We start from the raw sequence: 12,197 nt of genomic DNA, 5'->3' as shown, positions 1-12,197 counted from the left end.
AAATTACTTGTATGCTGCACCCATGGCAGTTAGCCTGTATTTACCTTGGAATCCTTTTGTTTATAAGAATGCACAGCCCATACTTAGAAACTGAAAGCAGCACTATTAACATAGTGGCTGAAGACTCTATTATGGTGCTGCAGAAACAGAGTTTTTACTGTAACTTGACATGGGATAATTTGCAAACCTGGATTCAGTTGCTCTATAGGAAAAACAGTCGTGTAAGTAAGTTAATAGGGTCTTTAAAAAGAAGACACTAAGGGCTTGGCTACGCTCGAAATTCCAAAGCGCTGCTGTGGGAGCGCTCCCGCGGCAGCGCTTTGAAGTGCTAGTGTGGTTGTGGCACACTCTCCCAGCGCTGCACGTACTCCACCTCCCCATGGGGATTAGCTTGCAGTGCTGGGAGCCACACTCCCAGCGCTGGGGCCCTGTTTACACTGGCACTTTGCAGCGCTGTAACTTGCTGCACTCAGGGGTGTGTTTTTTCATACCCCTGAGCGAGAAAGTTGGAGCGCTGTAAAGCGCCAGTATAGCCCAGGCCTAAGAGCTTGAGTCTTTTACACCACTCTGACAGTGCAAAGGGGACTTAGTAAATGACAGTCTGGTCCCAAAGGTAATAAAATCACTTGGATCTGGAGAATGGGAGAATGTTCAGTAGCAGAAAAATAATTACAGCAATAAAACTCCTCACTGTCCACATGAACATACCAGTCTTTTGAACACAAATGTATACCCCATTTTATGTTTTAGGTAGTTGTCAATGGTTCATCAAGATTAAGCCTCCATCTTGGTCCCAAAAGTTACCTAACCAATACTCCTAACTCTTCTGAAGTCTGGGTTTTTGTTGCCACAGGCAGTGCAGGAACAAGCCTCAGAGGTAAGACCTGTTACTGCTGGCTTCTTCTAAATTCCTCCAGCATGGCCTAAACTACTGAACTGCTGCAGTTAATGGGGTGGTTCTAGTCTTTGTTCCATGGGAGAGCAAGTGGATTTATTCTGTAGGAGCCCTCATATTTGAAACTGAATTGCAGGTAAAAAGCAATTTATAAACTGGTCTTCTTGCACTTTATTCAAAGTCAGTATAAACCATGCAGGCTTTATAACCCTAAAACGAGATGAAACTACAGCTCAGCCTTTGCAATGGCTAGACTACAGATTACTAGTACATAGGATGTACTATGTGTCCATTGAAGAATCTCAAAATCAGGGATATTTTCTCATGTAAAATAGGATATCCTTTTAATGTAGGCCTTGTCTGGCTTACTTTCCCTCCAAGTGCAGCTCAGATGTCAGTGAATGGAATTGGCACCATAATGGATTAAAAAAGGACAAGGCCTATTCTTATGCTGTCAATAAAAACTTCCAAGCCCTAGTTTTTAAGTAAGAAAAACATGTTGTCTGTTTCAAATTCAGCTTTGTACTTTGCCATTGAAATGATGGTAGGTGTCAGTGACCTACTGGGAAAGACTCTTCTGTCTGGGAAGTGTAGGTTGGATGGAATGATAGACTGGTCTCTCAGATGGTCTAGCCACCAGAGAAAGCTCCATCGCCTGGGTTTGATAAAAGGACCCATTGTGATCATACTAGCTCATTCATTCTTCCTGTTCTCTCTTCTAGGCCCATGCAGCCCTAGTCAGCTTTATGCAGTCACCAGTCTGCTTCGCCCAGCGTCTCATCTGCTATGCCAAGTTGAGTTCAGCAGCACAGTGCTGGATATTCCAGCAAGTAAAGTCTTTCGTGTCCGGGCACACTTCAGCATTGAAAAAGGTAGGCACGCTGGCCCCTTTCCAGGGACAGGACCAGGGATTTGGGGGATTTTTCATTTTTGATGATTTTTTTTTTCTTCCCACAAAATTCCCATTTCTCCACGGATTGAGAACATGGTGGTTTCACAAACATTATTAGCATTGGGTAAGAATATGCATAGTGAATTCTCCTTTCCCCTCACTGTTTGTAGTTTTCCGGTGATAGATGGCTGATGTATAAAAACAATCAAACCTGAGGCCTCTGAATGTTTGTTCTTTGCTTTTCCCCATCTTGAATTCAGGTCTCTATGCCTGCCTAATCACTGCGAAACCCCAGTCTGATGAAGTCCTGCTGGCTTTGAGTTTTGCTGAGGTCTCTGTATATGTGATGGTCTGTCTCTTCAGTGAACAAAACAAGGATGGAATGCAAAGAATCCTGGTTCCCTTCCTCCCTGCATTTTACCTCAACCAGTCTGAATTGGTTTTTAGCAGCAAACAACTAAATGGCAAGATCAGAGTAGTCGGAGCTGAGAAAGTGTTAGAAAAGCTGGAGGTACATAGAAAGCTCTCTGCCCCTCCATTCCTGGGGCATATACATACCTTTCTTCCTTCTGTTTAGGATGTATCTGTAGGGAAAATCTGATCCCAGTATACTAGGTGCAATCTGAGCAGTCCCTTGTGGGAGATTCTTCAAGAAATGATTGAGTTACTTCCGTGTTAAGTAACAGTGGTGTTTTTTTACAGTACTTGAGCACTCCCCCTCTTTTATATCGGGGGGGGGGAATGGTGGACAGGTAGACAAGGGAGAACCTAAGTTACAGTAACCCCACTGCTAGGCAGGCCATTGGACAATCCTCTTTTGGGGTGGTTTGTCGCCTGTCTGATACTGAAAGAAAACCGGATGTCTAATGAAGAGCGTGCCACTCCTCCCCCACTGGAGTGACCTCGCACATTGTCACACCTGCCAGGGCAGGGCAGTGCAGTCTTCAAAATGGCACCTCCCATGCCGCATAACCTTGTGCACACTTTGTGTGCAAGGTCATGCCAGCAGGCCCAGGCCATTTCTGGAAGTATCAGCTGCTGCACATCCAGTATTCTGCTACCCACTGCAAATGATGGTATTTACAAGAATACTTGTTATCACTACTGCACTGTTGTAAATAACCTCACTATTGTGTTTGGGTGTGTAATATTTAGGGTCCTACCAAATTCATGGCCATGAAAAAAAATGTCACGGACCGTGAAATCTGGTCTTCTGTATAGTATAGGGTAAAAGCACACAAATTTCACAGGGGAGACCATTTCTCAAATTGGGAGTCCTGGCCCAAAAGGGAGTTGCAGGAGGGTCACAAGGTTATTTTAAGGAGGTTGCAGTATTGCCATCCTTACTTCTGTGCTGCCTTCAGAGCTGGGTGGCCGGAGAGTGGTGGTTGTTGGTCGGGCACCCAGCTCTGAAGGCAGCATCCCACCAGCAGCAGTGCAGAAGTAAGTGTGGCAATACCATATCATGTCACCCTTACTTCTGCGCTGCTGCCTTCAGCGCTGGGTGGCTAGAGAGTGGCAGCTGCTGACTGAGGGCTCATCTCTGCAGTCAGCAGTGTGGAAGTAAGGGTGGCAATACCATACTGTGCCATCCTTACTTCTGCGCTGCTGCTGGCACGGGCTCTGCCTTCAGAGCTGGGATCCTGGCCAGCAGGCGCCGCTCTCCAGCTGCCCAGCTCTGAAGGCAGCCGCCGCCAGTAGCAGTACAACAACCCTCCGCACAATAACCTTTCAACCCCCAACTCCTTTTTGGGTCAAGACCCCTGAAATTACACCACTATGAAATTTTAGCTTTAAATAGCTGAAATCATGAAAATGATTTTAAAAATCCTATAACCATGAAATTGACCAAAATAGACTATGAATTTGGTAGAACCCTAGTACTATACAGACCTGGCTTGTACTGTTTTTGTTTACCTTTTCAGTAACTGCTTTTTGTCTGTTTTCAAAGGTCCACCCCAGCTCTCCTGTGATAATAGTGAGGCAGCCTGAACATTTGCCCAGCATGCCTGGACTTGTCTCCTACCCAGTTAGTGTGGTCAATCTCACATCTCTCCACCAGATGGCAGCCCCCATCTTTATCAATGTCTCTTGTATTCTTACAGGCCAAAGAGTTACCATAGCCGTGAGAGTTCTGGCAGGGCAGCATCTGTTAAGTAAGTATCAGCTGGTCTTATTTGCATGAGAAGATTCAATACTGCCATCAAAGTGGTTTGCTAGTTCCTGGATCCTCATTCTTTACCATTCCAGACTGCTTTCCTCTTACAAGAAAGGGAAACAAAAGTCTTCCTTACTGTGTCTAGGCCTGAACCTGTGTGGTATCGTAACTCTCATTGACCCTAGTGGGAGTTAAGTACCCAGGGTCGGTCCTTCTGAATGCTAACTCAGTAACAAGGGGGCCCTCTTTTGTTCATTTCACTGCAAAGACTAAGTGGGATCGCAAGGAAGAGGCTTACTCCCTCGGTGTGAACAGCTGAACGTGATGCGGGTGGGAAGAGAAGTTGTAGGGAGCAGCAGGTTAATAATGACACAAAGTGGTTTCCATCTGATTTTATTTAGTCGTCTACATTACACGAGTTGGTGGTCTGGGTCTATTTCCTAGTGAAAAGGGAGTCTCTGATAGAATCGGGAGACTGAATTGTCCTTAGTCCATGAGGTGGTCCCTCCAAGATCTAGTGAGGCACTTTGACGGGGCCTGAGCCAGGAAACTTTCACTGCACCTGTTTGTGCTGCACCTGGTCTAGGGAGCGAACTTCATTCCTCAAGGCTTCAGTGCCACATTCCTATTGAAAGGGTTAATGATTCTGAAACCGCTTATTTAATATTTAAGTTAGTTTTTGCAACAAAGCAGCAGAGGGGTTAGATGCCTGTCTCTACAGTGTCATCATTTATTACAGAAACTAGCAGTTGCCTACGTGCAAGACTAAATATTACCTCACTTTTCTGGAAAATGTTAGGTCAGTGCAATGAAGCAGGAATTGTCCAACAGCTTATGGGCTCTTACCAGATCCTTCTCTTCACCCTCTTTGCTGTTCTAGCATCAACAGCTGTAATCTTTCTCAGTAAGTGACAACACAAGAGGTTTGCAGTTAAACAGGCAGCTTTACCTGTGTGTTCACTCAGTCTTTGAATACAATCATTTGTCTGTTATACTTTGTGTATATTTTTAAGAGTGCAACACTGTTTTGAGTGTGTTTGAAAATTACAAGCACCTTGATTTAAAAACCAAAACCGTACACACCACAACCAACCACATTTCAGACCATGTTCTGAAATAAAATACATCCTAGCACACAAAGGTTTAACCCCCAAAGATCATCCTGGTGTTTGTCCTATTTCTGTAACGCCTTTCAAGAACCTGTATACATACTGCTGTACAGGGATGCAGCCACTTTTCATGTAGACAACAACTAGTATCCACCAGTGAGGAAAGGGCATTTTGGCCAGTAAGAAAGATACGTAGGTAAGTAACCTACTATCTTTAATGACCATATTAAAGCAGACAGGCCCTCAGTTTATAAAATCTCAGGAGGAAAAAACCCACCCACCCATAATAAATGTCATGTAACTTAGTGAATCTGCCTCTGAAGGATAACAGGCTGAGTTTCTGCTCCTGCAGTCACAACCTGTAGTTCAGGCTGCTGGGACATGTTATACACAGCGGCAGTGCCCGGCCCCTATTGGTCAAATTAAACTGTCCTCCTGGTATGAAAAATCACCTTCGGTAAACTTTAAGGGGAAAAAAAGCAATGCGAGTTCTTTGCACTGGGATATACATGAAGCCTTTCACTGCTAGAGCTTGATTCTTCTACTCTAAGCCTGAAATAAACCAAAAGCCAGTAGCAGGATCAGTGGCCTACATGAAATGAGTCAGTTCCTAAAGGATTGGCTTCCCTCCAGGGGAAAGTCAAATTCCTCTCTCTTCTCTAGGCATGGTCACTCTGGAGCAGGGCTGAGGTATGTTGGCAAAGGGCAGTATGGTGGAAACTTGCCCTGTCACTATTTACGCTCTCTCTCTTCTGGGGATAGAGATTATTGGCTCCAACAGGGGTACCTTTTGAGCACTACTGATTTAATCTTTAATAGATGATGTTTATTTACACTTATGATGGTATCTAAATAGTGCAACATTTCTGCCAGTTTCACCTATTGATTTTGGTACCCTGTGCTACACAATTAGTGCCAAAATACACCTTCTCTTCCTCCTTCACAAACCTGCATAAATGGTAGGGTGCAGACTTCATTATAGGGTTTTGACCTACACAAGCTGTGAAAATATCTTATTTGCCAGTTTGGCCTTTAGACACAGTTGCATTGGTTTAGTTAAATTTGTGGAAAAACTCATGCTTGTTTGCATGGCTTATTGCACTGTCTTAAACCCATAGTACTGGACAAGCTAAACAGCACATCTCTCTGTAGAGCACTGAGTTAAAGCAAATCAATGAGTGTGATGTCAACACATAAATTAGAGCATCTTAGCGCCCCCCACTATCATTCAGGAATAGCAGCTTTAGTTCCTTGTATAAATAATCCTTAAGACTTCAAAATGGCCATGCAGCTTTGTGTTGGTTTAAAATCACACCTTAAATTAAACTGCTGTAACCTTGTACACAAGCCTTTAGCATAATGAGACTATCTTCACACCTGCTCCACTGATATTACATGATTGGTTATTTTTGCAGCATACAATGCCTTTCTGACCAGAGTGCAGACTGTACCTATTGTGTATGTTCCTACCTCAGCTACACCTCAGACAGGTAAGCTGGAAACCTGTGTAACGAGATGTATATAATTGATTGGAACAGCTGTATAAGATAGGACAGAGTCTCTCACCCTGTTTACTCCCTTTCCCAGCTTCTCATTGCTGTAAAACAAGCTCACTTCTCCGGAGGCAGAATAGCCAGCCTGGAAAAGTGAATCTGAATTCCCCTAGCAGCGATCAGGTACTTCTGGTGTAGCTGTGTTGGTCCCAGGATAGTGAGAGAAGATGGGTGAGGTAATCATTTGCTGGTGACAAGAACACAAGATATTACCTCTCCCACCTTGTCTCGGCTACAAGAAAGGGCTTGAAGTCTTAGGAACTGTTTTCTATGAATTGCAAGGTTAGATGGCAGCAGCTGTCTCACGTAAAAGCCTGTCCTTTTTGTTCCTGTGTCCTAGGAATGTCCAAGCAGTCCAGTATTTATCTGAATAACCTTTTCCCCCTACACTTAGGGTATTCATATCCTCCTGTTGGTACTCAGCAACACAGTGCAAGAAACAGGACACAGCTATGGCTTTGGAGTGTACGGAGAAGGCACATTTGAAAGTAGTACCTACTTGTACAACAATAAACGTCTAGTGAAGCATGATGTTAGGTGTAGTCCCAACTCCTGTAACTGGAAGTCACAGCACCTTCGTGGTTCTCTGGGACAACAATCTGACTCTAGACTCTTCTGGCCACAGTGATGGGCACTGAACAGGCGCCCCACTACCAAGTTGCCAAAGACAACAGAGTTTGTGCCATTCTACTTTAAATGATCAGGCAGATCCTGCAACAAGAAAACTCCCTCATGATTTGGGCCAGAATAAAGTCCAGAAGCCACCCAGCAGTTTGACTTTTAGACCTTTTTCAGGCCAGTAAATGTATGATACAGCAGGCTTGTGCCTGCCTGTAGAGGTAGAGTATCCGATCAGAGCACTGAAAGGGTAACAAGATACTTTACTGTGGTTGGAGGAATATTTGGGAGTCACTTGCAGAAGCCTGTGCTGTCAGCAGGGCAAAGTCAGGATTCACAGTGGTTGAACCTTCCATTTTAAGAATGGTCAGATTATGCTGACATCTGAGGAGAGGGAGGGATTAGAGCATAACTAGTTTCACTCCAAGGTGAACAGGGGCTCACTGCATATCCATATGCTTGCCCTGCTGAGAGTCAGACTCAGACTTAGCACCTGTTGCAATTACAAGCAGGGCAGAGTCAAACTCAGCCCAGAAAGTGTTTTCACTCCTGTTGAACAGTTTTGCTGTCATCACCCAAAAAAGCACTACGTGAATATCAAGTTAAGCAACAGACTAAGCTGTATTTTATCCAAAATTTATTGACAGTCAGGTGGGTGAGGCTACAGGGACAGTATGAAAGTCATATTCTCCCCTCACATTCTAGAGACATCTTTAAAGCCTTCTGTTCACATCTTGACACTTAATGTTGCTCTGTGGCTGAATCCCATGCTCTTGAACCATCTATATTTGTCTGTGCAATCAACTGCGCAGGTAGTCTCACCCATCTCAGACACTTTCGTTTAGTGCTGCTTTCGTCTGAAGGAGCATCCTAGATTAGGAAAGAACAGTAAGAAATCCCAAGCACAGTACCAGCCTGTGGGGGGGATGGTTGGGTCATTTACTCCTTTGACTATCGTAAATAGTGAATTGTGCCCAGTCCACAGGATGGTGCCAGCACCACAAAGCCTCTAGGGGTTTTGAGGGAGGCGGACTGTATTCTCATAGCTCAAAAGGACTCGGCCACTGGGAGAGTCTGAAATCCTCAGGATCAACAGCTCCAAAATCCAGTAGGTCAGATCCATCATTGTAGAAGTAAAACGAGCCAACAGAACATGGAACTAGCTCAAATAGTCCAGGCGTGGCTCATAACCATGAAGGCCAACAGATAGTTAAGTATATTCCCAATGACCCTGTGAGGACCACCAGTAAATAGCCATCCACCCTAAGCATTCTTCAAGGATCCCCCAGGTTTCTAGTAGTTCTATCGTGGCAACTGCTCTTGGAGACTAATTGTTGCTGGTCACTTAAAAGGCATTTCATTATACTTAGCAAACCTGCTCTCTGCAAGTACTTCACACATACTGAACAATCTTAGACTCTTCTGAAGTGCCACTCAAAGTAAAATTTTGGATCGGGGTATTATAACACAGAGGTGTACAATGCATTAAGAACCAAGATATACACTTCCTGCCCTGAGGAATCTATAGTTCAAGTAAAACAAGAGCAAGACAAAACAGTAAAACAATATAGTGGCTGGCTGGCTTTTTTAAAGTACAAATTGCTGTTTACCTTCTGTAAGCCTTGCCTTTCCTCCAGTGGGCTGGCACAGCACAGTTGAGCAGCCAACACACAGTACTACAGTCTGAGCATGACTGAATACAGTGGTGATTTTATAGCAACCTGGAACAAAGCACAAGTTTGAGGTGAGCATATTCTACAAAAGAACTGAGGCAGGGTTATTTCCACTGCTGGAGCAATGACAAAGCTGGCATGTTACTGGAGAGAGGTTTTGACATTTTCAGCAAGCAAGCTAAACTTTAATCTGCTGGAGAAAGAGAAGAGGGCTAAAGGCAACAGTGAAAAATGTTCATTGCTCTGGCCATAATGGGGATTTAAAGGATTCTCAAAAGCAAACGTTTTAAGCTTGCATTTTACAGGTAGTTACAGCAGACTGCAGAACCCCTGTCCCTGGGTCTCAAGGGAAAAAAAACCAGTTGTCCATGAGCTACAATAATGAATTCAGCTAACATCAGACAATTAAACTGAAAGACAAGATAATCCCAGGGCATCCCCATGGCAGGGGACTAGCCAGGGCACATGAAGGGCCTTCTGCACTGGATCTAGTCCAACAGTAGTCTATTTTTTGTCAAGGTCCAAATTTCTTGGTCAAAGTATAATCAAGGTCCAGACTGTAGAGAAAACATAAAAAAGGTAAGATTCCAGGACCCCTTCAAAAGCACCTGGCGGTCTGGATTTGGCCTGTGTTTCCCGCTCTAGCCCCTGGCCAGCTCTACCGAGATAAGCATTCCTTACAGTTCCGCACAGGTGCGAGCTCAGTTCCATGCCAGAGTAGGACAACTTCTACCACCACCCAGTCTTACATGCTCACGGTCAGTGTTGACTACAGGGGCTACCAGGTTACCTTCAGACTCCTGGCTGGGGAGCTAAGCAGGACTGCTCTCAGCCGGGGCAGCCTGGGGGCGAGCCCGTTCCCATGGCCCAAGGGCCCCGCCCCACCCCGGCTGTAAGGACCAGCTGGGGGGCCAGGGCCTCACCTGGACACTTCACATCCATGAAATAGGAGTTCGGACTCTGGACCAGACGCTTCTTCTTGTGTTTCCGCTTCTCCTCCTCGGGGGAGGGATGCAGCAGGTCTTTTGCCAGCTGCAAGCCAAGCACAGCGGGTTAGGCCGGCCCGGGGAGCCCCTCCCGCACCTCCCCCGTGGGGCGCCCCCCACCCCGGCCTGCCCCAGCCGCCATCTTGGTCCCTTCCTCTCCCCCCTCACCGCCATCTTCCCGCTACCTGGGCCGCCCCCTCCCAGACCCCCGCTAGCAGAGCCCGGCGCCGGGCGCCGGAGCGGGGCCGCCCTGGGCGAGGGGGACGCGCCCGGGCCCGGCCCCCCGCGGGCCGCACTCACAGGCATCTTCGCGTGGAGGCAGCCGCAGCCGAAAAGGAGCGAGACCGGAAGCCGGGGCCGATATATCCGCTCCGGGGTTCCCCACACGGGCGGAAGTGAGCGCTTGGCAGGGCTCTGATGCCATATTGGAAAGGTCGAAACTGCAGCCCAATGAACAGTTCGGAGGTGTCGCCATTTTGAGAAGGTCGTAAACGCCAACGGCGCTCCGACTGCCGGAAGCGCCGCCATATTGTAAAGGTCTTTGCCTTCAGCCAGGAGAAACGATGTAGTCGGAAGTAGCGGCCATGCTGGGAGGGTCAGTCTTTTCTCAAGGGGCTGAGGAAATGACGCCACCTTGGGAAGGTCCGTGGGGACCCAGGCCCATGGGATGAGTCCTGAGATCCCTCCCCCCACAAGCCCGCTGCTGGGGTGTCCCCAGATTGGTCGCGTTCCACAGGCCCGCATGACATCACCGTGGGTGCCATGGTGACGGGAGGAAGTGACACGACCAGGCGCTGATGTGGCTCAGCACCGGGTGACATCATTTGAGGGCCCAGGGACGATGACATCATAGTGTGCCGGGCTGGTGGGAACCTGCCCCACAGAGACTGATGGGCCCCAATTCCTCTGAGCCCCAAATTTGTTAATCGCTGTCACCCCCCAAACTCCTGCCAGGGCCTCGCCCGGAGACTGGCTCCTCCGTCGCGTCCCGCCCCACGCGCCAGCTGCCACGTCGCCCCTGTGCAGCCAGGCCACACGGGGCTCGGGGATCCTCCCGTGCGAACGGGACCGACATCAATGCAAGTGTGGACGTGGTGCCCATCGGCAGGGCAAGCCCGAGACCGGGCAGGGCAGGGCAGTTCGGCGAAAAGGCCTCGAAGGCCCTGCTCTCTAATCTCCGGCAGCACGGGGCAGCTCCAGCGCGGGGCTCCTCTGCAGCTGGAAGCCTGCATGGCCACGGGCATGAGGTGTGGCCCCGCACATCTGGATTTCTTGCTCCCCTTGGAACAGCGCCGTAACAAGGGCGAGGCGAGGGAGGCACTTGCCTCAGGCACACAAAGCCGGGGGGGAGGCGCAGAAAGAGGTGGAGAGGGAGAAAAAAGCCACTGGCATGGAGATATTTATAACCAGGTGATCCCCACCCCGCGCTTCCCCCCAGTGTCTCCTGGCTGCAACTTGCTTCCCACCCCCACCCCGTTCCCCGGTCCAGGAGCAGAGAGTCCTTGTCTTTCCCTGCAGCAACTGCTGCCGTGGGGTCCTTGTGCCCCATCTCACTGCCAGGGCAGACTGACTCTGAGCCTGCCCTTCCACCTCAGACCCTTTCATTTTCCAATGGGACCCTCCAGCAGCACCACCCCCCCGCCTGCAGTCAGAACTCCTGCCCCACGCTGGGCAAGGAGGCAGCCCCATCCCCCACCCCCAGTGAAGCTACAGTCAGGGGCTACAGCAGGGGGAGCAGGCACACGCAGTGCCCCACGGCACCCACCATGGGGAGGGGAGGGAGATTCCTGGAGCTGAGAGGGGCCCTAGGAGCACGTGCAGTGACTGTGTGTGGGGGGGTGCTGCTGGGGGGGCAGGAATGGGGGGGTTCCTCCTCCAGAACTCACTGCTGCCGGCAGGGAAAGGGCTGGGGGGAGTCCTCCTCTCTGGCCCCTGTCCTGGAGCAGCCTGCCTGCACCCCAAACTCATTCCCAGCCCTGCCCCACCCCAGAGCCCACACCCCCAGTCAGAGCTTTCACCCCCCCACCTCACCTTCAACCCTCTGCCTGAACCCTGAGCCCCTCCAGCACCCCAAACACCTTATCCCCAATCCCAGCCAGAACCCTCACCCCCCATACCCTGACCCTCTGCCCCAGCCCTGAGCCCCTCCAGCACCCAAAATACCTTATCCCCAGCCCCAGCTAGAACCCCCACACCCCAACCCTCTGCCCCAGCCCTAAGCCCCTCCAGCACCCCAAACACCTTATCCCCAATCCCAGCCAGAACCCTCACCCCTCATACCCTGACCCTCTGCCCCAGCTCTGAGCCCCTCCA

At 48.8% G+C, this 12,197-nt stretch overlaps 2 protein-coding genes across 7 annotated transcripts in view; one reads left to right on the top strand and one right to left on the bottom strand.

Annotated features, from left to right (window-relative positions):
- The window catches only part of NUP210L (nucleoporin 210 like), a 51,861-nt gene extending 44,723 nt beyond the window's left edge, over window positions 1–7,138 (top strand). The window contains exons 34-40 of one of the 6 annotated variants that reach the window (XM_050931055.1): window positions 751–877; window positions 1,618–1,767; window positions 2,048–2,298; window positions 3,739–3,943; window positions 4,745–4,849; window positions 6,470–6,544; window positions 7,002–7,138. In XM_050931055.1, the coding sequence (XP_050787012.1) occupies window positions 751–877; window positions 1,618–1,767; window positions 2,048–2,298; window positions 3,739–3,943; window positions 4,745–4,849; window positions 6,470–6,544; window positions 7,002–7,093 (1,005 nt within the window). In that variant the 3' untranslated portion in view covers window positions 7,094–7,138. Of the gene's footprint in view, window positions 1–750; window positions 878–1,617; window positions 1,768–2,047; window positions 2,299–3,738; window positions 3,944–4,744; window positions 4,850–6,469; window positions 6,545–6,641 lie in introns of those variants that run through there. The other 5 variants (XM_050931054.1, XM_050931056.1, XM_050931057.1 and 2 more) reach the window with 5 other exon arrangements.
- Window positions 7,139–7,845: 707 nt separating this feature from the next.
- On the bottom strand, window positions 7,846–9,962 carry RPS27 (ribosomal protein S27). Its single transcript, XM_050931062.1, has 3 exons — window positions 9,822–9,962; window positions 8,836–8,946; window positions 7,846–8,095 (listed from the first exon to the last, which is right to left on the bottom strand). Exons 1-3 carry the CDS (start codon window positions 9,838–9,840, stop codon window positions 8,067–8,069), a joined length of 159 nt encoding a protein of 52 aa, XP_050787019.1. The 5' UTR covers window positions 9,841–9,962; the 3' UTR covers window positions 7,846–8,066.
- Window positions 9,963–12,197: the final 2,235 nt, after the last annotated feature.

The sequence above is a fragment of the Gopherus flavomarginatus genome, chromosome 20, assembly GCF_025201925.1.
Source record: "Gopherus flavomarginatus isolate rGopFla2 chromosome 20, rGopFla2.mat.asm, whole genome shotgun sequence".
NCBI classification, from domain to species: Eukaryota; Metazoa; Chordata; order Testudines; family Testudinidae; genus Gopherus; species Gopherus flavomarginatus.
The sequence above is the reverse complement of the archived record's forward strand: the minus strand, read 5'-3'. Positions and strand labels throughout refer to the sequence as shown.